Raw genomic sequence first — 27331 nt, forward strand, 5'->3', positions numbered from 1 at the left:
TAGCTTTTACGTCTCGAAATGCAATTTTGTTTAATGTTGATTTGTTTTCTTCTTGGTCTATGCATGCTCTATTTTATTTTCCTCCCCCTTGTGTTTTTTTAATTATTTATGTTTGTATGCAGACGCTTTCTCAAACGCGATTTTGAAATAGTCGCTTCTTCATTTGACAAATTCCTAACCATTTTCCAGCAACAAAAATGACAGACGTTTTTTGAAAAGGCAAATCGAGTTTCCATGCAAAACAAGTTGTCACTTAGTTCGAAAGCAAGCGATGAGAAATGTGATTGTATACAGATGTGAAAATTTTAAGCAGTTCTGTTTATTCCTTTTCTCTCTCTCGCTCTCTCTCTCTCTTCTGAACTTTGCCATCTATAAGCGCAGCTTGACCCCCGGAATCAATCCACTCCAAATGGCAGCTTTGGTGCGAGCACTTATTTTCTCTATTACTCCTTATTTCCCTCGAAGAGCCCACTGGCCCCTTAGAAACGAACCCATTGGTTGATGGCCCGCCGCCGAGTGGGCGCAGCAACATATCGCAGCGACTTCACAAGCTCCCGTCGTCGTCGAGGTCGTAGTCTTCCATCACCAAGTGGGCGACTTGCTCGTCGACGACGTTCTCTTCTTCAGCCCGGGTCTCGCCTTCACGCCGCTTCCTTCTGCCAAGCGTTATCGGAGTCTGCCGGGGATTCTGCGAAGTCGGTGGCCCATCACCCATCACTACACATTCGTTCACATTATTTACCCCCTTTTTTCCCTTTCCTTATTGTTTCTACGGTTCAGTGAAAAAAGAGCAGTTAACATCCCCTATGTTTTCTCTGATTTCATAGTCTGTTAGCTTCTTGCGATCGTAACTAACATAACGTCGAGTCCTTCTGTTCTCCTTGTTCATCTCGCTCCTTACACAATCAAAATAGACTCTAGAATCTTCATTTTGTTTTAAGTCAACTGCGGAACGAAGGCTTCTTTCGGTGATCTCTAATTACCCCTGTAGGCGCTTCCCTTCCCTTGAAACCAAGGGCGCAGTAGGAGGGAGAGGGAGGGGGCACGCTCGGCACGTGACCTCGCCACCCCCCTCCCCAGGAATTTGTGTACTATGATACCTGGCATAAAAAGACGGGCGACAACACCCACCAGCCCCCTCCCCCGACCAGATGCGTGCCCTGCTTTGGTATGGTGGGAAGCGAGAACTCTATAAAGCATAGTTAAATACCGCACAATCATCTACTCCAACAAAAAGGATTCGCCCGCGCTCCTATAGTTCTTGAAGTGTATATAGGCGTCAAACTTCAGGACTCCCTCTACAACACTGCGAATAACTACGAGCTTAATTTCTCGTATGACCTGCTAACTTGGAGCACTGGTAGCTTAGAACGTGGAAGCTTGGAGGATAACTCGAAAAGAAGCTAAGGTCAGCGCGGCGAGCGACGGAACGACAAATTACAGGCGTAACCTTAGAGAGGCAGGGAGGTGGCAGTATGGATCAGAGAGCAAACGGGCGCAGCTGCTGATGCTCTGGTTGAGATTAAAAACAAGATGTGTAGCTCAAGGTCATGTATTCTATACAGGGCACGTAATCAGGGGTCTGTTGAGTAACGTGATGAGTGGCAAGGGGAAGTGTATGCAGGCAATGTGTGGCCTAGGATTACTTGACGAGAGCAGAGATCAGGCATTGTTGGTGACTCACGCGAAAGAGCGTTCATTTGATATAAAGTACAGACACTCTCTTGTGCACGTTTTTTTATTGCGTTTGACAGTTCTTCCGCAGCTGATTAAGGGCTGTGATAAGATTAGCAAGCTTGTAGCCATAGGATGGAGTGAGATGACACTAGACAGGAGTAACTAGATATTTCCGCGTTAGCTACCTTTGTTTTACAGGTGGGCGTTAGAAACTGCAAGACGAAATTTGAGGGCAGATTCAATGCTATTAGATCGACGACCACTCACCCTAAAAGCGGCCCATGGCCAACAACGGAACGTCAGAGAGAAACGTTTTTCGCTTTAAAGGTTTTGTTAGAAAACACAAGTATCTTAGATCTGTAATAAATTGTAGTGTCCGCTGAGAGATACATGTATGATGTAACTCTATGCTTGTTAGTTTATATATATATATATATATATATATATATATATATATATATATATATATATATATATATACCACTGATAACGACGGGCTTCGTCGTTTGATTCGCGCGTTGCGATAGCGGTTTTATTCAACTCCCGGGAGTAGACGTTAAAATCGAAGCAAATTTAGCACTTACGTCGATGCATGCAGCGAGAATGCAGAATGCGTCCTCTTGAGAGATATTAGCCGGCAGCGAGTTCTGCAAAATGAAGAGTATGTTAACGGGCATTTCTCGAAACACTACCACCTCGCAAGACCTACAAAACCCTCGCCTCATTCAAAACTCACCAAGGGACAAGAAGTCCACTGGCGCCGACTCCAAACGCACTCCTTTGCCAACCCACAAATATACACACACTTTTACCCTGACTTGACAGACCCACGCTGCTCATTATGTGGATCCATAGCATCTTTAAATCATATTCTCTGGGACTGCAGGGAAGATACCCCCGCACCAGATCTCCTGGCCGTTCCCTCGCCTGAAGCGTAGGAAGCGATACTCCGGGACCCCTAGCCTGGAGGTTCAACTTCGGTTCATCAAAAGAGCCGATTAGGTGGCTGTGAAGCATCGCGTGGTAGCCAGCCCTCACTTAGCCAAATTGACAAAATAAAGTTGTTTCCTCCTCCTCGAAACCCTGTGCATAGCGCCTTTGAGCGAGTATCATCGCACGAATCTGGTATCTCGCTCCACGCGGAAATTGAATCAGCCGAAAAGCGATGCACCCACTTGAACTGACTGAATGCAAGCGCATCGCCGTCGAAAAGGATAGCGTTGCGTCTGATTAGGCTTGGCGTTGATATCGGCTTTATTGATGTATCGCATATTCTTCGCCTGGTTTCGCATCGCTAAATAAAAAGAAAGGCGCGCAGATACTCAAAGACACGTTTGCATCCTTTGTGGCTTGTTTTCCTATCTTTGACGCGGCGTTAGCGAAACTTACAGGTGACGAACGGTGTACATGTTAAGGCCTATTCACACTAGGCTAACACGACGCCAATTTTGGTCTGCCGACTGTTGGCGACAGCGTTTTCTTCCCTTTAAACCGTTGGCCACAGTGTTTTACGTCCTGTAAACTGCTGTCGCCAACAGTGTGCAAACCAAAATCGGTGTCTTGTCGGCCTAATGTGAATGAGCCTTCATCAGCGTAACATACTCTTTAAAAAATTTGCACTCCCCGCGTAGTTCCTCAGGACCAAATAAAGTTCATGTCTGTCTGTCTTTGGGGATTATATTGTCCCACAACAATAACACTGATCTGCCTTGCTTGCGTTTCCTTTCTTGAAAACTCTGCGCTCGCTACTTTCCTGTCGAGAGAATGCAATGCCACGCTGACAACTATAGCATGCCGTTCGTGACCTGGAAGCATTGGGCTCGCAGCGTTAAAGGGATAAAATGCGGGCACGATAGATGACTGTTATCGCTGTGGGACAAGATAAGCCCCGAAGGGTGCAAATGTTTTTATGAGTGTAGCATTCTTGACAGGAAAGTAACGAGCGCAGTTTTGCAAGGGAGGAAACGCTAGCAAGACTGATGATAATTGTTATTAGAGTACAAGGTACACCTCAAAACTTTTTTAGAGTGAATAAGTAGTATTTGTAAGATAGAGAATTGGTGCAGAAATGTGGAAAATGAAGGATGGGGACTTCTCGGTTCTGAAGCATGCCATTTATTCTGTGGTATGTGCTTACTCCTCAGAGGGAATTCAATAAGTTCAATCGTGTTCGCTCTACACCGTCGTCGCCTGCTGCAGCTGATATTCTTTTGGCGAATTTAGCATAATTGTTTTTCTTGTGTTAAAGTTCTGCTGGCCGCCATAAAACCCCGACTAACCAATCATTATTTTCTAACCGTGCCACTGCGAAGGATTCCGTGCCGCATTGTCTTTCAGCACTCAATGGGTGCGTAATATTTCCGATGAAAAAGGCAGTCATCATCGCACGCAGGTCCCAGAAACCAATGCAAGCTACACACTAAGTCTTATTACGTATTTACTGTGTACCAAGGAAGCGCATAAAGCTTTGCTCTCTATAAAATTTGAGGTTGTAAACGCAATTCCACGTAATAGTACTGCAGCCATATGAAGTAGATGTCACTTGCGACAGTCTGCGCTCACTAAATTGTTACGTTAGCTGCACGCTGCTTTTCCTGACACCTATGTTACTGAAGAAGGGCTCGACAAATTCATTTAATTCGTACTTGATTGGAACCTAGGTTTCACGCAACTCCATCTGTGGGAATGGATTAACGTGAAATGCAATATAGAATACTAAACATTTAGATGAACGCTAACCGCAACCCCCCTAAATGAGCTGTACAGGCGGACAAGGGTGCCAAATACTTAAGTACAAAGCTCTAACCGATGCGGGGTGTTATTATCAAGCGACGCTTCGTTCATTTCGGAGCTGTTTGGCTCGGAGAAAAGAAAGGCGCCAGCGAGCCGAATGCGGTCGACGCTCAAGAGGGAGCTAGAAGATTAAGCGTATATCGGAGGCAATGGGCGGTTTCCGCATATGTCTTCTTCGGCTCCCAAGTTTTCGGTGCTGGTCCGCACCCCGTTGGCGTCATTTCAGCGGGCTGTTTCTTATGGGATAAGAAACACCATACTGCATGTTTTTATGAATCGTCCGCGTCCCTCAGTTTTTCTCTCGCCTCACGAGTGCCCGTTGTGGTTTTCCTATCATTCTGGACACCCTCGGGCACTTCCATTTTATTTTCCTCTTTCGAGCGTGTCACCCTCGTCAAACAATCGAATGCTTCACCCTTCCCTGCTCCCTTCCCCCCCCCCCCCCTCCTTCGTTTTTTTTTTTAAATCTCATTTGAAGATATTCGGTTTCAACGGCTTTACTGTTTCCCCTGACACCCACCCATCCACTGTCCGAGAGATTTCTGTTGCATTTTTTTATTTTTGTTAAGATTTCTTCCGGAATGTTTTCCGTCGAATGTTTGTATTTTTGAGTTCACCCAGTCTTCAAAAACATGGTAAACACAATATTTCACGATCATGTTGTCAACTCGGATACATTTTTTTTTCTCTTACTCGCGCCGAACTAGTTCTATTGTGTGCAGCGCGGGAATAAACGTTCTCAGAAAACAGACATGTCAAGTTCTCTGTGTATAAAAAAAAATGGAAAACGCTATTTTGTGTTTATTTTTGGGCAAGTAGCCCGGCTTATCAACGGTGTTCCTTGCCGGGACGCAGTTATCGCGAAAAATGGCAATTTTCGCTCGAGACGCACCACACTCGCATTCGAGGATGACAGTCGCGGTCTTGTTCGCGCCTGCATTGCTTGCACGAGACGTCCAGGGTTGTTGTTGTTGTTGCTTCTGCTGCTGCTGACGTTTTATCGGACGCAATTTCTCGAGATTACGAAATGTATGCATTCCACTCTGGGTGAGTTTGGTAGTGTGGGCTCTTCACTTTTGATTTCGAGGAAAAACTGGCGACTATTCCTGGATGCCTGGAGTATCCAGGAATACGCACGATTTTCTAGGCTTCCTTTGTATTTCTCTCTTTATTCAGCACTTCGCGGAGTGATCACGAATGTTCACGTTTGACATTATATAAGTGTCGTCGATACGAAACTAAGATGATGCCGGACGTCTATTAAACGCGCATTTGAGGACGCTGCGCAATATTTTTGCGCCCGCGGCTGCTCGGATGCTGCTGCAAATATTTGTGTTCAATTTCTTTCCTTTTGCGGCAACGCACATCATCGAAGAAGCAATGGCCGCTTTCTGAAATTGTGGCTCACAGTTGTGGATTAAAATGTTGGTCTTGTCGACGCCAGTGCGAATATAAAAGACTGCACACTCCTTTTGTTGTTGTTTTCGCAACCGTAATACCTGAGCAGTAAAAAAAAATGCATGTTTGAAAGCAGGAGTGACTATAGCCGCATATTTGTCACCCTTTCGAAAACTGCCTACGCCCTCGACTTTTCCAGGAACAGATCCGCTGTGAACATCCACAGTCGCTATGCGCCACACCAGCACCTGTCGACACCCACAATCAGTGTCACTGCCTTAGTATCGGAACAGTCTGATAACCTATTACCGTTATCACGCGTGTCATTTGTACTAGAACCACTGAGGTCAGCCATTCACTGCGAGGTGGTTAACATTCTTGCGTCATTCAATTAGATTCAATTAGATGCTTCATGCCACATATGTTATTATATTAAAGAGTAGCCTTTCCGTAAAAATATTGCATTTTACAGAACAGAATATTGCATTTTAACCACTTATAAATACCTTGGAGTTACCTTATCTAACAATATGTCCTGGAACACGCACATTGCTGAAGTCACGTCATCTGCTAACAAAACTTTGGGTTTCTCAAAACGTCAATTGCGTAACGCTCCGAGACACGTTAAACTACTTGCTTACAAATCATTAGTCAGGGCTAAGTTAGAGTACGCATCTCCCATCTGGAACCCACTCGAAGCAGATCTCACGAATACCCTAGAATCCGTTCAATACCGTGCTGCTAGATGTTTCGTATTCGTATGAAATCAGTGCTTCTTTGCTCAAAGCCGAGTGTAACTTACCACGTTTGTCTTGTCGCCGACGCATTGCAACCCTCTCTCTATTTCACAAGTTATTTCACTCACCACTTATTGCGCTCCTTACATTATCCCTGCAGCTCACATATCTCATCGCACTGGTCATGCGCTACAAGTTTCTCGCCCACATGCCCGTACTAAAGCATTTTCTGCTTCATTTTTTCCCAGAGCAGCAAAAGACTGGAACGGCCTTTCTCGCAACATCGCCACTATCACCTGCCCATCAAGCTTCATGCATAGCATATCAAATGTATCATCACACTGATCGTTGTGTCAACAATATTGTGTGTAAAAAAAAAAAAACCACCCCTTATGTAATACCCCCTTGGGGGTCTTTAAGGAAATAAAAATGAAATGAAATGAAACGAAACAGTGGGTTAAAGGCAGAATTTGCGTGAGTGGCAGCGTTGGTTGCGCCGTCTTTTGGCACAGAGTTTAAACTGGAGAGGACAGGAGGAGGAGGAGGAAAAAAGAAGAAAGGAAAGCCAGGGAGGTTAACCAGATGCACGTCCGGTTTGCTACCCTACATGGGGGAAGGGGTTTAAAGGGATGAAAAGAAAGAAAGGAGAGAGAGGGAGAAAACACTCTCAGTATGAACACGTGCGGTTATCCAACACTTCACAATCAGTCACTGAGGCCAGTCGACCTCATGAACTGTAACAATGCCCGCGTCGCTTTGTGAGCCTGCGACGCGTAGGGCCGTGGTCCAAAAATCTTTGTCTTTGAAAACGGTCTCCTGTCTAATCGGTTTTACACGCTCCGAAGAATGTCACGTTCGATGCCATAAAGATGACAAAAACATAACACGTGTTCTATCGTCTCCTCAAAGTTGCACGAGTCACAGATTGGTGTGTCGGACATGCCCATAAGGAATGAGTACGCTTTCGTAACGTAAAGAGAGGACACAGCTGTTCTCGCCGTGACCTTACGTAGTCTACTTAGCTGTTGGTGTAAACGTTGACAGTGACGTAATCGTGTGCATGCAGTTCTTCGTTTGTAATTTCCTTCGATCAGAACACGTTCTTGGAAGGAAGTTTATATTGCTGTAAATTATGAATTGCAGTCTGGGCATCATCCAATGTAAACTGCCCATGTATCATTAGACCTCATTCTGGGTTCGTATCTGTGACCCGAATTCATGTGTCTTTCTATGACCCGACTTCATTAGTGTAAACTGGCTTTACGTTCCAGTGCGTTTTATGTGACTCTATTTCGTGGGTTATCTTTCCCACATTTGTGCGAGATGATCTTGCGCTCCAATGCGTTTTATCTGATCTCTGTCGTGAGCTGCTTTTAGTGCATCTCTGTCACCTGACTGCAAATGTGACCTTTGCGTGACCTTTTCTTTTGTACAGAGCCGGCTTTTATTTTTGCTATAGTATAGCTGATATGTGAATGATGAAAGGAAACATTGTCACCCACTCGTTTGTAACACGAAGCTACAAAGGAAACACAATATGGGTTTCTTTTGACGCCTTTTGCTGAACCTTTTGTACTTTGAGCCTTGCGGCAAGTCCACCAAATGAAAATAAAATATGGGTTTCTCGGAACTGATCTGTCATATTCGACGTGTGTGAAAAGAAGTAGCCGGCGCCCTTTAAAGTCTGCGCATCTCCTAAATATTTTTAATTAAGAAAGAAGGTAGAAAAAATACGCGTAGCACAAGAATGGTTCTAACTCGTCGTGGTTGAACAAAGCGTGACAAGATGACGCTACCAGCGTTGTCATTGCCAGCATTGTCTCTATTAAACCAGTAAGCGTAGCACGTATTCAAACAATTGCTCTCCGTCAATTGCTGCTATCTGTCGCGGCAACGTTTCGCTGGCGTACCGGCGCGCTGACAGCTAAGCCAACGAACCGTCTTCTGGTAAAGAACAAGATGTTGAAATATTATTTTCAAACCATGCTTGAGGACTTACCTGCTTTAAGCAACCGTTCAACTGAAAAACAAATCCAATAAAAAGTAAGTGACCAGCATTCACATCTTCAAGAGTCGACAAGGCAACAACATCAGTATCAACATTAATATTTCTTAACATTTTCAACCTCTCACTTCTTGCGTTAAGTGTAACCACAGAAAAAATACTTGAAAGCCTCAACATGCCCGAAATAATTTAACGTACAAGCGTTTCTACGAACCACTCTCGTATTCGGTGGCCAGGGGGCGTATGCGTCATTACGCCGGAGGCGGTTACGTGGGAGCAAAACACTGGCCTAATTGGCGCTCGCTCCGGCTTGCTCAGTAGTCTGCTATACTGCTACTGTTGAGCTGCCCGATGTAGCAGCGTATCAGACAACCGTCATCTTTCGCCAGCCATCATGTGGTAGTGTGTGTGGATGAAGTGGACGGGATTGACTAACGCGTGTTCGTAAGTCATTGAGGTCTCACTGACCACCGGGAATGCTTTTAAAAGCATGCTTCTCTTTCCCAGTAAATTCTACTTAGAGAACCTGTAGAAGTTCTCACAGCCATTTCAGGAAAGCTTTCCGAAAGGAAAATCGCTGCAGAAATAAGCATGGTTATTCTCCGCGGTAGGTACGAGTAGGAAGAGAGATAATTTGGATATAGCATAATACTCACAGCGGTGTTGTACTTTTGCTGGTTGCACAGAATACACTGGCTCTGAAATAAAAAGAGAACTCGTTACGTTTTATGCGCTGCTTTAGTTACTTTCAATATCTGAAATAATCTTGCTGCTTGAGTTTGCATATAAAGATGTTATTTTTGCCACACAAACATGCTCATGCAATGCAAACTTAGGAATGCGGTACTCATCGTGTACTGGAGATAAAAGCAAGAACAACGCATCCGAACTAAAAATGCGTGCACATTTTTCAGGGTGATTACGAGCATGCCAAAGTCTTCATTAATTGATGACATGGGATAGGACACAGTAGCGTGCTGAGAGTGCCTGCAGTGTCCCTAATTATTATGCTTGTCTCATGACATATCAAATGCAATTCATCAGTCTGAAACCGTAACGAGCCCCTCACGTGCTCAACATTTTTTTTTTTGTGTGTGCCCGGTAGTGCTACGAACGCTTACCTGAAGCGATGATGCTTGAGACAGCATGCAAAACCTAACGTTTGCCTGAAAATCAAAACAGAATAACGTTTTAAGTTTGTCAAACAGCCCCTTTGCTACTTCTTTTTATCTGGCTATTAAAACTTTAAATAAGTACTCTCAATCAGCTTCCCAGAGTTGCGCAATATCCTATTGTCAGCTCAGTAAAAAGACAAGCCTACTTCTTCTACGGTAGCACTGGGTGTGGCTATACAATGTGTTCAGCCAAGTGGCTTCCACGTTTTTTTATAGCGTCTTTAGAGCTACAGGTAGAAATGTCGACACATGGGCTTGACAGCTAAACTACTTTCCTGCGAGGCTAATTATTCTGTATCATACCGACGAAGATGCGCCTTCATTTGGGCACTGTTTAGTCGTTTATTTTATATAACGCAAAATAATCTCGAAACTGCAAAGTTCAGCCCAGGATTTCAGTGCTCAGACCTGCCTGGAATAAGGATAAAGCGTGATTAATTGGGGAATAACCATATCACCTTCCTAAGTACAACAAGAGTTCAATACGAACCTAATTAACAGTACGTCGTACAACTAAGAAGCATTAAGCTGTTATTATCAGCAGTAGGATGCATGCAATCACCCTTAGATATTCTTGAACATTCAGAGAGCGTATCCATAAACGATGGACGCTAATTGTGCCATTTTTTGCTCTCTAATGACAAAGCTTAAGCCGGATTTAACTGAGATAGTTCACAAATATCTTGCTTGAAGTGCACTAGAAGCCTTTCTTTTTAATCTAGTGACTCCTTCATTAAAACGGATTAATTATTAAGCACGAACTTAGCTCCATGTGTTCATATCGCATTGTGCGTCAGCGATACATCAGTTGTGACGAAAATGATCGTTTCAAAGTCGTTCGCTATCTTCCATCTTTGAGATCATTACCGTTATCTGTCTTATTATTACTAAGCATACAAACATAAATGTACACCACAAAAAGAGAAAATGAAGTAGGCGAGTAGCTATGTGCTTAAGAGGACATGATGTTCAGCCGCTTTAAAGGGAGAGGAAAAAAAGTAAACAAAAGGAAGACGCAACCCTAACCCATAAATGACATAGTATGAGCACTAGAGAAGCGTCTAGTTCTGTGATTAAGAATACTCATATTACAGCTTTCTGGACCTCGTATTGGGTTGAAGCACGACTTTAGGAAATATTTACTCAACGCAGTTCGAGAAATATCGATTGGCTGAAACTTGCTTAGCAGTGAAGAGCGACGACTGTGGGAAGTTGGGAATTTGTAAGAGCATGCACAGCTTAAGCGTTTCGCCGTAGTGCTGACAGGCTGGACCCGAAGGAACATCGTCTTCCTGCAAAGTGTCTCAAAACGCTAGCGGTATTAGGAGCAAGCTAGTGGCGTTGCTGGAGTTACACCTCGGTAGTGGACTCGACGCTTCGCCGTGCTCCCTCAGGGGTTGCAGAATTGGGTGTAACTTCCTTCTTTAGATCCCTATCATAGTGAACGAGTTGTGACCGGCCAGAAACCATCGGCGTTGGTCAGCGCCTAGCGACGTGTTAGATCACTGGCCGTTCCGCTTCGACCAGTGCATACCCACCGCAGGAACGCTGGTGGGTTTTTTAAGGCGAAAGCCTTGTATGTCTCGTCGTTCAGTCGACCTTCGCAGTCCTTGAGCGAAAACGCGTCGACGACACGAAAGGTACAAAAACTATCATCAATGGCTCATACCCCCGTAAAGCAGCAAGATAAATGATAAGGATGGATGATAAAGCGAATTAAGATGGATGAGAAAGCAAATTAAGTGGATGACTCAGCGAATTAGGTGGATGACTCAGGCGAATTAAAGGCAATAGAATTGATACTGATGATTGAGCGATTTAAGAGGATGACTAAACGAATTAAACTAATCGAATGAAGAGTATGAGTAAGCTAATTACGAGGATGAGTGAGCGAATTAAGAGGATGCGTAAGCGAAGTAAGAGGATGCGTAAGCGAATTACGAGGGATGACAAAGCGAAGTAGACTATGTCGATGGTGAGTCCGCTTTGCCTCGTCGTGTTTGCAGCCAAACGCCCGCCGCCTGTCATTGGAGAATCTCGCTCTAGCCAGCGCCTCCTCGAAAAAAATGGAGGAGGCGCTGCTCTGGCCCACTGCGCGTGTGCCGTCGTGCGGGAACGCACGACCAAGGGCGGCGTCGATGGCGCTAACGGCCCTCGAGCGTCGTCAATGAAAGGAGTTTTCTGCAGTGCATGAGCGCGTGAACCGTAGCGGTTTATAAGCGACGCTCAGGCAAAGCTGTAGTCAAGAGTTCGACGAAGAGAACGCAGAGGCGTTTCAGGACCCGTACGGGTCCCGAAAAAATCAAAGCCCCTTTCTTAAAGAAAGATGGTGGAACGCAAAGCTTTCTCCCATGCAAACTGAATCGAAGTAGTCCAAAGCCAACGACCACGCAACGAACCCAAGAAATGCTGAGCGACCCGATGCGATGGATATGCAATTTGACTGCTTGTTTAGGATTGTATTTTTTGAACGTTGAAGTTGAATGAAGAGACATTTAGTTCAGTTCCATAGCCTTTATTCTAGATCATGTAGCCGTTGATTACCTCCACACGCACACGCGCACGCGCACACAAACACATGCACACACACACACGCACGCACACACACACACACGGACGACTCTACACTGGCGCAGTATTGCCTCGCGATCGCTGTGGGAGAGGGTCAGAGGCTCTGCCGTTGCCGATACACGGGATCGGTCGGCCTAACGGGCACTTCTCGCTCGTGCTTACGTTCATGTACGGCAGCCTCTTCTGCCGTGCGCTGCACCCGCGGCCTACCCATGGTGACGGCCGGGAATACATCGCGTGACGCGCGTTATGCAGTGCAGATATATACAGTTCGTGAGGGTAGCGTGGCGTTGCAGTTACCATTGTTCTTATCGGTACAACTGCGAATGTAAACTGTAGTGTTCTACGATACGTATGTCGTGCGCCGTTGTTCTATTGTGTGCGCAGATGCGCAGATAGTTCCATTGTGTAAGTTAGCTCTCCAGCAGTGCGTTTTCGGCGCTCACGGACGAATCAGTGAGACGTAGAAAGCGTCGCTTTAATAGCTAAAGCTGGAAGTAGCGACCCTTCACACGAATCATGGCCTCCGAGGTTCTCGGAGGCCATGATTGACGTATGAAAGCTTCCTAGCTGTACAATCTCGAAAAAATGCGGAAAAACTATGAGACTTGTCACTGGGAAAGCCACTGCGGCGTCCGACCAATAAATGTTGTTGCGGCGGCCCGCGTATTTCTTCTCGGTTCGTGGTATTGCAGAAAGTATTATAAATTAAAAGGTACGCGTCACATGCGAAATTCATGATGAACGTGCTTTAGCTTTGCACACTAGACGATTCTTCTTGAAATAGTTAAAGGAGACCCGCACGATTTGCTGGATGATATTGAGCGTTGTATGTGTGTATATCACAGCGATATGAAGTAAAACATGACTTCAGTAGCGCAGCATGCAATGCAGGACTACCTTATTCAGCCGAACCCACATATAACAAATTATCGTGTATAACGAGCAGCAGTCTAACTCCATTGAAAAGTTTTGTTTAAAATGTGTATATTATATATCGAACTTTTTTGTCGCCTCCTTCAGATTCGGTATGTCCGGGTTCTATACCAATATGTATTCTGCAAAGCGCATCACTAAGTCGAAGTACTTAAAATGTCCCCGGAGAAAATCCTGATTGATTCACGGGCCGCACGGTCTACAGAGAACAGAGCTCGGTGCTAAAGAAGACGATGCTAGTGAGTGGCCTGCTGTGTACGTGTCTCTATGAATGGTGTAAATATTCTGGAAATTGGTTTCCACTTTGATTCTTCCTTCCGCAACTATCTGTATATATAGAAGCATAACATAAACTACATACTAAAATATCCAGCAACAAGACCCACGAAATAGCTTAACTCACGCTGACCACAGGTAAAACAACATATTGCGTTGTTCTTTAGCAGGCTTTTTACGCCAATTTATATCACTGGATATGTTCCACTCGAGAGAGAGAAACATTCTTTAATGATATGCTGGAGATGTTAGCCGCGCTGTTCGCCTGACATGCTACTTCAGGTGCTTAGTGATGATTGTGACATATACATTGAGGAAGAGTTAACAGCACATACAGTCACACACACACACACACACACACACACACACACACACACACACACACACACACACACACACACACACACACATATACACAGGGTGTTCGTTCTTAAGTTTTACGGCATTTTTAAAAATCGCCTGTGGAAGGAAGCATAATTCTTATCGTTGAGCTGGGTTATTCGGTAAGGCGGATATAGCACGAGAAATCAAAACACATATTCAACCTACAAAAATTCCATAATTAACTTCGTAGTTAATTACTTGCACATACGTATAGCAATCTACGAATTGTAGCCGGTGAGCTTCCAGAATGACACCAGTTTGGAGATATGCGTCATCAAACTCGCCGTAAAATGCACTGTTCCACTTATATTTTTACCAAAATGCTGTTTTATACATTGAAGCACAAAAGTAACTGGAACGCCCATGTATTTCGTCCCACACTTTGGAAAATATCTCGAAACTGGTGTCATCCTGGCAAATAATTTCAAGTGCATCGTCTTGCAAACTCACCGGCTACAAGTCGTAAATTGCAATATGTGTCGTAAAGTAATTAACTAAGAAGTTTGTTAGTCAATTTTGGTTAATTAGTTGAATATATGTTTCGATTTCTCGTGCTGCTAATGTCCGCCTCTAGGAATAACCCAGTTCAATGATAAGAATTATGCTACCTGCCAGTGAGTGAGTGAAACAACTTTATTTAGACCAGCGGATTGAGGCCTGGGCCTAGGCCGCGCCAGGGGCGGTAGAGAGACCCTGTCTCCCGGCCGCCTCTCGAGCTCGCTGGATGGTCCATAGTTGATCTTGCGGATCTGAGCTGATCAGCGCGGCTTTCCACCGCGCCCCAAGCTGTTCTGGGGAGACTGCATATTCATCCTGAACATGTGCGCAATCCCATAGAATGTGTTCTAGGGTGGCGTGTTCTGTCCTACATAATTTGCACCTGTTATCTGGGTATAGTTCGGGGTAGATGCGATGTAGGTGCACCGGGTTGAGGAAGGTTCTAGTTTGAAGTCGCCTCCAGTCAACCGCCTGATATCTGTCTAATTTGGAGCTAGGAGGTGGGAATATGCACCTCGACTTTTGGTAGAAGCGGATGATGTCGCAGAATCTGAACATTCTGTCCCTCTCCTTCCAGGTCTCCCCTCCCGTTCCTTCGGGGGAAGCTTCTTCGAGAGCGCGGTAAATGAGACCTCGCGCGACGCGGTGGGCTTCCTCGTTGAGGTTGGGAGCGAGGGACTCACAGGAGGTGTGGGCTGGGAACCAAATGATGTATCTGTCTTCGAATTCCTCTGATGATATGAACTGTGCTTTCCCGTGGAGTATGTTAGCGGCCTCGGGCGATATTCTTCCTCGCGCATAGTTTTTGATGGCTGACTGCGAGTCGCTGTTGACGTATCTACATTTGGGGGAAATTCAGGCCTGAGCGGTAGCTACTTCTTCTGCAATTTCACTGTTATTAGAGCGTATCGAGCATGCACTTATGCACTCGTGGTGTGAGTTTATTACTACTGCGACGTAGGATTCGTGACTCGGGTACTCCGCTGCGTCCACAAACAACGCCTCCTTGTCTCTACCGTATGCCTTGAGTAGAGCTTTAGCTCTGCTTTCCCTCCTTCCCTGGTCAAGTTCGGGGTGCATATTTTTAGGCAGAATGGGGACCTGGATCTTTTGCCTGATTACCTTGGGAACCGACACTTTACATCCTTGTTGATGGTGATAGGCTATCCCTAATTTGCTGAGGATATTCTGCCCGTGCGCGAACCAGCTAGTCTCTCCTGCCATAGGCGATTTTTAAAAATTCCGTAAAACTTAAAAATCATCACCCTGTATGTATACATTGTAGATATACGTATTGAAAAAGTTTCATTAAGGCTCTTCACCCGCAAGAACCTCGGCAGCGCTTTAGCGGCGCATAACTCACAGGCGGTGCTTTGCCACGGGCCGAGAATGTGCCACCGTTCCAAGCTGCAGATTCGTTGAAGGTGTAGTGCCGGCTTCACAGACTGTCTCTCTGACGCATAGCGGCAGCATTCGCACAGAGCATTCGTTGCAGATAATCATCAGCACTCAAAACACATTGAAGAGTTGTATCTTTCACTTGAAGGAGTTCATGTAGGCGACGTTAAGCTGATGCAGTGTAAGCATGATTGGTCTCGTCTATTGAGGCCTCGCGGCATGTAAAAGCCAGACGATGGATCTATTTTGTATAGGGGTCCGTACTGGAGGCTTGCATATGTCCAGAGGGATCGCTGGAGACGCCAAGCGTATTCCGATACCAGTGTCACCACATCTTTTCTAGAGAAAGGTATATTGGGACCATTTCTCCCTAAGTGTCGTGTTAACTTTTGCAGCGCGGTCAGCCTGTACGCTGCCTTGTATTCCGCAGCGGGCTCGCAACTATACTGCAGCACAACGCTGTAATACAGTTCACAGGTTTTATTTCATAGGCGTCTGATGTCCATTACAAGTTGTTCATCCGTGCGTGGCGACTTCAGGGCCGCTCTTGAGTCGGTGAAGATGGCCCAAGACTTGGCTGTCTGATCTATGATGTAATTAAAGGCTGCCCGCAGTGCAGCTACTTCGGTGGCGGTAGCTGAAGAGCGGTTACTGAGAGTGTCAGAGATAGTAACACTTTCCGACGGCATCCACACGCCAATGCCAAATGATGTAGGCGTAACCAATCCGTCAGTGTAAATATGACGGTGAGCCCTGTAGCTGGTGTTGATACGCTCTAGAGCAAAATATGTCATCGCTGGACCGGGTGTATTTTTCTTACTCTTGAACCCAGGCACGAAACTGACAATCGACCACGAAGGGAATTTCCACGGTGGCTCCGTCAGCATAGATGCAGTTTGATAATGCAGCGAAAGCAAGCTCCGCGCCACAGGATCGCTGTCTGAAGCAAGCGGATGACTCGACGTTCTGGTGACAAAGCGCATGTTGACTCGGAGAAACTCCTGTTGCAGAAGCACTGGGACCACTAGGCTTCTGCTTTCTGCAAGGGTTCCTACACTTGATGTGTGTTTCGGCAGGCCGAGGCACAGCCTCAGGGCTTTTGCTTGCGCACCAGTGAGTGATTTTATGTTGGTTTGGGAAATGCCGTGTAGCACAGGAAGGCTGTATCATTGGAGACCTTCACAAAGAGTCGTATACACGCGTAGCAGAGCGTTTAAGAAGCAGCCCCCAGCGCTGCCTGATAGCATACGGAAGGTGCCCACGTATCACCCAATTTTTAAGCGAAGCTTTATAGGCTCACAAGTGTCGGCGATGGTGGCGGTGGTGCTAGTGTCACGCTGAAAAGTGGGCCGATCCTGGTGATAGTGCAGAAAGGGTCTAATCTCAATGGCACATACCCCTGTCGTGTGGGCCGATCCTGATGATAGTATAGAAAGGGTCCAAGCTCAATGGCACATACCAGGGACAAGAAAGAAAGAAGAAAGAAAGAAAGGAAGGAGAAAGGAAGGGAGAAAGGAAGGAAGGCGGAAAGGAAGGCGGAAAGAAATGTAGAAAAAAATCACGTACGGCGCACACCCGCATTGGATATGCTACACGCGTGATCGCGTGACACGCGCGCGACCAATCAGGTTCGTTTGGTGTGTCGCGAGGCCCTAGGGACATGGAAGGAAAACGGGTTGGGGCGCCCTCCTCCGGGCTTCCCTCGCCTCAGATCAGTTTCGGCGAACAGATGGGAAGGCCAGGCGTGGTGCGCTCTGCAAAAGAGCAAGCTTCGTTTGATGAACGCCGGCGTGAACTCGCTCGGGAAAGGACTCGTCGTCGATGTGCCGATTCTAGCGTGAGGGCTTCCGTAGCTGAGGCTCGCCGTCAGCGAAGAGCCGACGATCGCGAGGTGAGGGCTTCCGAAGCCGAAGCCCACCGTCAGCGGCGATCGGAGAATCCCAAGGCAACGGCTTCTGAACGTTACCCTGACGAAGGTCAGATACACTCACGACAAGCTTCGCTTACCCCCATTTTCTCGACAGGGGAAGGGCTGGTGAATATTTTTTCCCTTTAATATTCGAATATACCCCGGGGTGTCCACGTCATGAGTCTTTCGATTGTCACGCCCAGAAACTCTGTGACTTGACACGTACCGAATTTGAGAGTATGCAAACTTTAACGTGTAGCGCGAGACATCACGCCTAGTGAAAGCAATGGCGGCACACTTTTCGGGTGACATTGTTAGACCTCGTGCGAATAGGAAATTTTCAATAGAATTGATAGCTTTCTGCAATCTTGTTCGTAGGACACGTCTGTTGCGTCTATACGGCTCCATGTACAAATGTCATCTGCATATAAAGAGATTTCAACTGATGGGGGTATGCACTTCTCCAGTCCAATAGGAGAGACGTTAAATAATGTCGGACTTAACACACCGCCCTGGAGAACTCCTCGATCTACTGTGTGCGAAGCCGTGTCACCTTCTTTTGTGGACATGTAGATTGACCGATCACTGAGGTAGTCTGAGATCCAGCGGGTACATACGACCACATCTTCAGAGAGTATAGGATAGATTCGTGAGTCACGTTATCGAACGCTCCCTTGATCTCGAGAAATACGCCGATAGTGATGTTGCGTGCAGCTTTGTGGAGTTTGACATAGTTGACAAGGCTAATCACGTTGTCTATGCTGCTGCGGACCTTTCTGAACCCTGACACTTGCGGAGGTTAGACATTCTTGTTTATCCGCTACCAGTCAAGGCACGTCAATAACATCTTCTCTATAAGCTTTACCACGCAACTAAGCAGCGCAATCGGACGATAGGAGTTTATGTCTGTTGGAGACTTGCCAGGCTTGAGGGCGGGGATAACACGAGTTCGTTTCCAACAAGGTTCAAGGCGGCCACTCTCGCAGCTGGCATTGAATATGGTAAGAAGGCACATCTTTGCCTCGTCGCCTAAATGAGTTAATTCAGCGTAGCTGACGCAGTTAGGACCAGGACATGACGCTTTGTTCGCCAACGCCAACGCGCCAAGTAGCTCCATGATCTAAAAGGTTCGTCGGCTTCAATAGTGCTCGCTGTCGCTGAAACCTCCTGTGCTGCTCGGGGCAAAGTTGCCAGCGCCTCTACAGCAGTGATCTTTGAGCAGAAAGTGTCGGCCTCGTCCAACTCGCTGCTGTTACGGCATAGTGCAACACAACTGAGAGAATGCAGATGAGTCGGCCGGGTTTTCAAGCCGCGCACAATGCTTCACATTCTTGACAGCGGTTCTCTGGGGTCAAGTTTGGAACAGGAGGTCCGGCGCTAGATGTGCGCCGTTCTTCAATGCCAAAACAAAAATCCTTTAAAATTTCTCTAGTACATTCACACAATCTTGTCCCAATATGTTGTCACGTTGTAATGATGGTGAAGAACGAGACAATGCCAAATCTGCGAGTCACGAAACTAACTGCCAAACGATAGCGGCGAGTACATTCGTCGATCTTCGAAATCTTACCTCCGGGTCAAGCACGTCGGCTCTTTATACATGGCTCTTCGTAGATTGCAGTGTGATTGCTGGGGCTTGCGTGTGTTCCATAATGTGCAATACTATGCATGCGCAACGCGTAATCTGATTAGACAAGGTTCCTCCGCTATAGAATCGGTGGCAACATTCGAGAAAGTTTCGACAGAGGTAGGTGCGCCTTGCGCCGAACTGTAACGTAACATTTGTTAGCCGGTGAAGAACGGTGACCGAAAAAACGGAAACAACGTACGCGGGCCAATATACTGAGACACGCGCCACGCGCGGACATCGTGGCGGCACCGCTAGACGGCGCAGCGTGTCGAAAGAGAACAGCGAGTCAAGAGCTTGGTGGCGCAACCCACCACCACGTTTCAAAGGGGATGCTCATAGCATCCATCCATCCACCCAGAACGGCGGGGGAGAAGCCTGGCAGCAGTATACACGCCTCATGCATGGTGTGTTGAGGAGGTAGCGATATGGTGCATCGCTGCATTGTTTAAATGATATAATCGCATTAATACTGACAATCATCCCGATATTGCCGGATTTCTTTCTGCAATCGTATTTAGAGTTGTATCGGTGTATGTCACGATAGACCAGGGTGTAAAAATTGACCTGCCGCTGCGAACTTCAGCCTGCCTCACAGTCCGACCGTAGCTATAGACCAATATATCATGATTCTCATTGTGCGCTTGCATTATTTCAATAGGGAACATAAAATTGAAGCGTAGTGACCTGAATTCAATTCAAAGAATGCGGTGCAAAGCAAAAACTATTTTATGATCACTAGCGCGTTCAATACACTGAGCACTGTATTACTTTGTTTTTCGTTCTAGAAAGGAAATAAACTTGAAAAGTGTTGCTCGGAGTCAAATGTTACTTTTTCTTTCGGTATCAGCGCTTTCCACTTCATGCACGAGCTGCCCGTTAACCTTTAATTCTCGGCGTTGTCGTGAGTGCCATGTGTTGTTACAGCATCGGTGGAATCCTTCGAAGCATGACCCACAAGGTCTTTCTGTTTGCCCAGGTAAGACTACTGGGGCGAGATTATCAAAGGTAATTAAGGGAATTGCAACGAAGCTCCCTGAGCACGTTCCTGACCTTGGCACGTAACCGGTACCGCTCTGTCTACGTGGCCCAGGCCGTTAAGCTCCACAAGCGCTGCGGAATGTAATAAGCGCTTATCTAAATGGAGGGAACAGGTCTGTCACGTGGTTCGCCGAAACACGATGGTGACGAGGCGTAGGAGAGATTGCGCGCTTCATGCTACGATAGTTAGCGCTGCGTGACTGCGCGATATTGTGGCACCGTTGTTAGTAACTGGCATTCCAAATGTTACTTAATGGTGAATCACTACACGTGATTTTATACATTCTGCACATTGAAACAAGAAAAGAACACGCAGCAAAGTGCATAAGCATCCAGTAGGATTTTTGATCCATGGTGTTCCTTTGCAGCTCTGGGGATTTGTGATGGAGGCCACTGGGGGAGGGCACCGGATTAAATTTGACGACATGGTGGGGTTCTTAACGTTATTCTACATCTAAGTACGCGGGCGTCTTTTTTTCTCAGTTTCTGATCTGTCAAAATGCGTCCGCCGTGGCCGGGACTCGAGCGCTCAAGAGCGACGCGCTCACAGCACTATAGCTACTGAGCCCCCCCCCCGCTGCCGGTCTAGTCCACGTAATGTTCGCGCACAAAACAAAAATATTTACAGCAAATATATAGCTGGGCATCTTACGCAGTGATCACTACTCTTGTTCTCCTCGTAGCTATCTGTACCATTCCTAGCCAGCAGTTCAATTAAGAGTATTAATTAGCACGATTTACCTTGTTGCCTTTCTTTATCAGACCTACTCGGTTCGCAAGAAGGCACATAATTTAAATTCCTTGTCGCCAAAAACTTTGATAGGCATATTGAGTCAACTGTACGTCGTTGAAAATGTTGACTATTTTGTCGCACACTTCTCCATAAAATAATAAAAAAAGTTAGTTGATTACGCAATAACGTGAGCTAAAATGACAGTATTCCATATTAACCATACGAAGCCAACGGACAATGAAGCGAACTCTTAACGGAAATGTAGAAATTATTAGTTAAATTATTTTATAATTTCTACATTTCACATGGTGTCATAAGGTAGCACAAGGTACCTCACCTTATCACTTCTCCATTTCAATGAAAATAACAATTTCTCCTGTGTTGCTAGTTTGCTTCATTGTCGGTTGGCTTTATTTAATTAATTTTATTCTTCTGTAAATTCCTTTCTCGGGATCAGTGTCCCCTGTGAGTAATTGACCTAGATAAGCGTCCTCCTTTACAGACTCTAGAGGCTGACTGGCGATCCTGAATTATTGTTCTCCTGCCCGACTATTGAACATTATCTTTGTCTTCTGCATATTAATCTTCAACCCCACTCTTACACTTTCTCGGTTAAGGTCCTCAATCATTTGTTGTAATTCGTCTTAATTGTTGCTGAATAGGACAATGGCATCTGCAAACCGAAGGTCGCTGAGATATTCGCCATTGATCCTGACTCCTGAGCCTTCCAAGTTTAATAGCTTGAATACTTCTAAGCACGCAGTGAACAGCCCTGGAGATATTGTGTCTGCTTGCCTGACCCCTTTCTTGATAGGTAATATTCTACTTGTGGAAAACTAAGTTAGCTGTAGAATCTTTAGATATTTCCCAAGATATTCACATTTGCCTCCAGTACTCCTTGATTACGTAATGCCTCTGTGACTGCTAGTATCTCTACTAAATCAAATGCATTTTCATAATCTATGAAAGCCATATAGAGAGGTTGATTGTACTCCGCCGATTTGATTGATGATTGAATTGTAGAATATTCCTTCCTGACGCCAGCCTGTTCTCTTGGTTGATTGAAGGGAAGTGTTGCCCTGATTCTATTGTAAAATATCTTTGTGAATATTTTAAACAGTACTGACTGCAAGCTAATAGGCCTATAACTCTTCAATTTGTTACAGTCTCCCTTCTTATGGATTAGTATAATGTTGACATTCTTCCAGTTCTCTGGCATTGCGTATATAAAGGGCTGCAAGCTTTTCAAGCAAATATATCCTGCATCTTTGATAAAATCGACTGTTATTTCATCTTCTGCTGCCGCTTTTCCCGGGACATGTCTTAAATGGCCATTCTAACTTCATCTCCATGCATCTGCAAAGCCGCACATTCTTGAGCTCTAAGAATACTGTTCGTGAGTTACTATAGCGCAAGTAAGTGTATGTGAGTTATGTATCCGACACATAGAAACGTACGTTTAACGCCATACACATTTGTGTAAATCAGAGAAGTCTAGAGTGCACTAAGCTAAGAATTAAGCAGCAGCTGCTACCGCCTATGAATGCCGTTTAAAAGCACTTACAAATGACTTGTGCAAATCTGCAACCCGGCCGTGTTCAGCGTCACGCTGAATGTGGCAAGGAGGCAACTAGGTACGCGTTTTCATACCTTTGAACGATGTGAATTGTCGACCTAGGGGCATTTTACAGTATACAGTATACCGCTGCCAATTTCTGAGGACTTCCACCTTACCTCATTTCAATAGAAGTTGTCTAGATAGAAGTAGCTGGTTATACATGTAATTGGTTACCAAAAAAAAAACGAAATTGAATTACGATGAGCGTTGTCGAATATACAAATTAATCGGTAAATTATAAACCTACCACAGATATAATTATTGCAAGTAATCATTTACTTGAATTCGCCACGTGCAAATCTCGTACATGTGCCACTGAGCACGGGCCGCTCTCGAATAAAAAATTAAAAATAACTTTAAAATTTGTCCTGTGCAGGGGCGAATCGCGCCACACGTGTTCCTCAAGCCCGACGCTTTAGAGAGCTGCGCTTCTCCTTTGTTTCGATTTGTGTCTTTTTTTTTCAATTTATTGATGCGCAGCTCCTTTGTTCGCCATCGATTAAACAGCCTCGAGCGAATATCGAATTACACAATTCTTTTCAACAGCCCGGGAAGCCATTTATTCATTTAGTCCCCTACGCTCTCCTTCAATCGGTATCCGGCTCTTAAGACTGAACAATTCATGTACTCCTTCGAATAATGTGCAAACAAAATATGAAAGACCATTTACCTGATTCAAGCCTCCGAGGAAAAACGCTGTCACAACCACCGAACACAAGGATAATGAAGTGACAAGAGTTTTCAATGGTTGAAACACCTGCAAGAACGAGAAATAAGAAACGGCACAGTTAGAGACTGACAATCGAAACCGGTAATGGTTCTTAGCTTAGGTGTCACGTAAAGGGCGAAAATAAACGCGTAATCGGAGTAGAAACGACTCGGTTCCCTTTCGCAACCATTTTAGTGAACCGCTTTCTTTGTCCCCGTTCTTCGCCTCTTGCCAATAGCGAGGCGTGAAGATCTTGGCACATTCTCCTCCTCCGAGCTGAATACAGTTAAGAAACATAATCGCTATTCCTGCTTTTTTTTTGGAAAAACACCCTTATTTACCCATAGATATAGTGAAACATCGTGTTGTAGGTTGCCATGTTGTTGCTACATCTTGGATTGACATGCCAACTGGCGCGGTATTCAAAATGCATTTCATGTGTGTCGTCGGTGACGCCTTGGATTCCATTGAAGTGAATTTTCAGGAAAGCTGCCTATTATAATATACTTAAACCACTTCCACAGAGTTCAGAATGCATACAACTTTATATCTGAAATGAATATTTTGCTTAATAGTCACTTCCGAGTTAATTCTGAAAAAGATTGAAGACGGATCTGTTCATATTGCACAAGGGGTCTCCGGAGAATGTACAGACATTGCTTCGGGAGTCACTACTTAACGAGAACGGTAGATGGTTGCATGGTTTACATGCTGCCCTGAAACTATGGACTCCATGTATCAAGAGAAAGTCTTCATCACTGAAAACATGCTTAAAGCATCTACTCGAAAATAATCACTGACTACGAAATTGAAATTTTATTGGACACGGAATTTATGTATGAGAGCACCGTTGGTGAGGAGAGGCGTCGTACAATAGCGCAGACACATGTATGATCGACCAACTCGCAAAAGTCCCTATTCTCGTATTCTACCTTGTCTAATTGTGATTTCCAACGCACTCTTTTAGTCGTATAATGAAGATTGGCTATAAAAAAAGAACTTCATCATCACTTAAATTCCGGCCCCGTAAGACAAGATGCCTCCCCCCCCCCCCCCCCAATCTTTCCAGCGTCAACAGAACCGATGCTAAGCTTTCACATTTCTGAATAGCATGTCCAACTTTTCCGCTTTACCATTGTCCCTTTTGTCACGCAACTGTTCAGGTAACTGACAACGATTAGTGATTACCTGAACCGCCGTATCAAAGCAGCGACTCTGAACATTCAAGAGAGTGTCTCAAGAACGGATTCTGTACAAACACGTTCATAAAAGTTAGATGCTTTGAAATCACAGACTCGCGTTTAAATGAGGCACAATAAAGAATACAGCACTTACGTTGCAGAAATCTGAATGTACCTTGACTTGGCGCAGATATTTGTCATTTCAAAAACTCAGTTATTTGAATCGCTGGTAACTAAAGTTATTTAGACAAAAGTAGGTTACGGTCAAGCAACGTGTTTTAGGGCCCGTGCCAGGGAAGCTTACCCGACTACTCGTCTTGCAGGAGCTGTAGTACTTCCATTACCATAGCACGGACATATCACCTTCTGAAGAAGCGTTGCGTTTACGGCAGTCTAGTAATATCTTAAGCGCCACTAACCGTACTTGGTTTGGCAAAAGTAGGTTACGCACTGGCACCGTGTTGCAGGATGCATGTCGAGCCGCTTACCTCCATTTGCGGCCGCATCTTCATTGGGGTCACGAGTCGAATGGCTGCAAAAAAAGGCTCACCGTGCCGAACAGCAACCGCTCAAATCCGCAGTGCCCTTTCCATCCACTTTAGCCGAACATGATGAGACCGTTTCGAGGTGTGTGTGTGTGTGTGTGTGTGTGTGTGTGTGTGTGTGTGTGTGTGTGTGTGTGTGTGTGTGTGTGTGTGTGTTTCGTGTGCGCGCGACGATCTCGTTGTCGAAGATGAACATTCAAAATAATCGCACACACAGCGTAATGCGTTACATGACAGATTGCGTGTATGGGTAATGTGGTTGTGAACGCGCACTCATGCTCAGAAAGTACACCTGTAAAGAAATACACGAAAAACTATATATATATATATATATATATATATATATATATATATAGACCTGTGCGCACCGGATTCAGACCATGTTCGTGCGTGTGTGATTGCGTGTGTCGGTGCGCTGTGAGAGTGTGTGGTGCGTTGGCTTTCTGGGCGTGCGCGAAACCACCGCCCACGTGATCAACACGGTGGCATCTCTGCCTGTCCTCTGAAACTCCGTGAAAAAAAAATATCCAATCTGCGACACAAAGCGTGGAATCGCGTTATTCACTACGTATACCACATCCGTTTGAAGCGCTTGCGTTTCGCCCGCTTTGCGTGAGCGCTTTTTCTGACCAAAGCGGGGGGGGCCCTTTGTGCTCTATCGTGGCCCTGACGTCCGCCACTCTTGGCGCAGTTGACTTGCCCTCCCCACTTCTCGTGTTCATATTGTCATCTCTCTCGTAACAATTTTTTTTTCGCTTCACAAAGTCATGCACTGTGGTTTTCTATACTTTTTTTTTCTCATGGAGCACCCAGTGACATTTTTCAAACGTTCGGCACCGACAATGACTCTTTTGTTATCGTTGAAGGATACACTGACTGGTGGAACATCTACAGAAGGATGCAGAAGGCATTCGTTGAATGCTGCAAGCTTTGTTTCATAGCATACTTCAAGCCCAAGGACGAGAATAAGTGAACAGAAAAAGAGAAAATTGAGTGAATGTTTTCCTCTTGTGGGCTTATCCACTCGACTGAAGAAGCTTTGCGTTCAGCAACCTTTGCTTACTGGCCAAACAAGCTGGCTCAGTGGAACCGTCTCCCCTGCTTGTGCCTTGCAAAGCTACGATATAATGAACACTGTTTATCTTCGCAATGCAAATAAAAAGCGTCACTGAAGTGTAATGACATTAATACGTAAACAGTGGGCATTCCGCACGCGAATATCGCTTTTTTTTTGGGGGGGGGGGAGGGGGGGGGAGGGGGGGACGTAAACGAGTCTTTCTCGGCAAACATGCGACCACAAATGTGCCACTTTAGATTTCAATTACGATCCCGCGCCACCCTCGATAGCGGAGCAGGTTCTCTCTTTCCTTTGTGGAGGCTGTTCGCTTTCTTTCTTCAATGTGACGTGTGCGTCATTAGACGATAAACGGCAAAAATAAAATAATAACGTAAGCCATGAAAGTAATATTTCAATAGACACGTGTTCAACAGCACTTGCTTTGTTGATCGCTATATGGCGACACGAAGGACGTGAAAGGATGAATGCCCGTCCGCCGCTGGCCTTCCATGCGGTTAAAAGTGTGTCGGCTATTGTCGAATGGTGTTTACAAAAAAGTAGCCGGTCCGTGCCCGGTTTTCCGTTTTGCTCGTCGCTATAGTACTTCTCCCGACATTCAATTTTGTGATTCGCTTGTTTTGTCTTTGACTTATGTTTGACCATGGGTTCGTTTTCGTGCCCAGTATTACTCGGCGGAGATTCCAAAACGCACTTTACAGACCTTCATTCAGGGCACGTGGATTTGCTATAAATGAACCCTTTCTCTTTTTGTCTACCTAGTTCCTGTTTATGGCCATGACCAAAATGGGACGCGGCGATTTTTAAAAGCCTTCTCGCGTTTTTTTTTTCAGCCCTTTATGTTCCATTCCACCGCTCTTAATCTCATTTTTCGTTTCAACAAGTGATATCCGACCGGAACCTGATGTAGTTAGGTTCCCTGTCCTTGATGTATGTCGCTCACCGTTCCTTGAGCTAACCCAATAAACTGCAATACAATGCCGAAAGTGGCATGTGCGTAAGAAGTGATAGCTCTCATCATGCGGACTCGTGAGAAGCTGTCGGA

General features: G+C 45.5%; 1 protein-coding gene across 1 annotated transcript; it reads right to left on the minus strand.

Moving 5' to 3' along the window:
- Nucleotides 1–422: 422 nt before the first annotated feature.
- Nucleotides 423–25178, minus strand: LOC119432818 (uncharacterized). Its single transcript, XM_049658401.1, has 5 exons — nt 25155–25178; nt 9267–9308; nt 8605–8625; nt 2262–2324; nt 423–688 (listed from the first exon to the last, which is right to left on the minus strand). The coding sequence occupies exons 1-5, from the start codon at nt 25176–25178 to the stop codon at nt 545–547; spliced, it is 294 nt and encodes a 97-aa protein (XP_049514358.1). The 3' UTR covers nt 423–544.
- Nucleotides 25179–27331: the final 2153 nt, after the last annotated feature.

This window comes from Dermacentor silvarum, chromosome 11 (assembly GCF_013339745.2).
Source record: "Dermacentor silvarum isolate Dsil-2018 chromosome 11, BIME_Dsil_1.4, whole genome shotgun sequence".
Classification (NCBI taxonomy): Eukaryota; Metazoa; Arthropoda; class Arachnida; order Ixodida; family Ixodidae; genus Dermacentor; species Dermacentor silvarum.

Bases quoted from the DNA above. Each gene is read 5' to 3' on its own strand.
- LOC119432818 (XM_049658401.1), bottom strand. From the start codon at position 25,178: ATGAAGATGCGGCCGCAAATGGAG. The intron at 8,626-9,266 runs GTGAGTATTATG...TTTGTTTTTCAG, and splicing joins AGCAAAAGTACAACACCGCT to TTGAACGGTTGCTTAAAGCA. The intron at 2,325-8,604 runs GTAAGTCCTCAA...TTCATTTTGCAG, and splicing joins TGAACGGTTGCTTAAAGCAG to AACTCGCTGCCGGCTAATAT.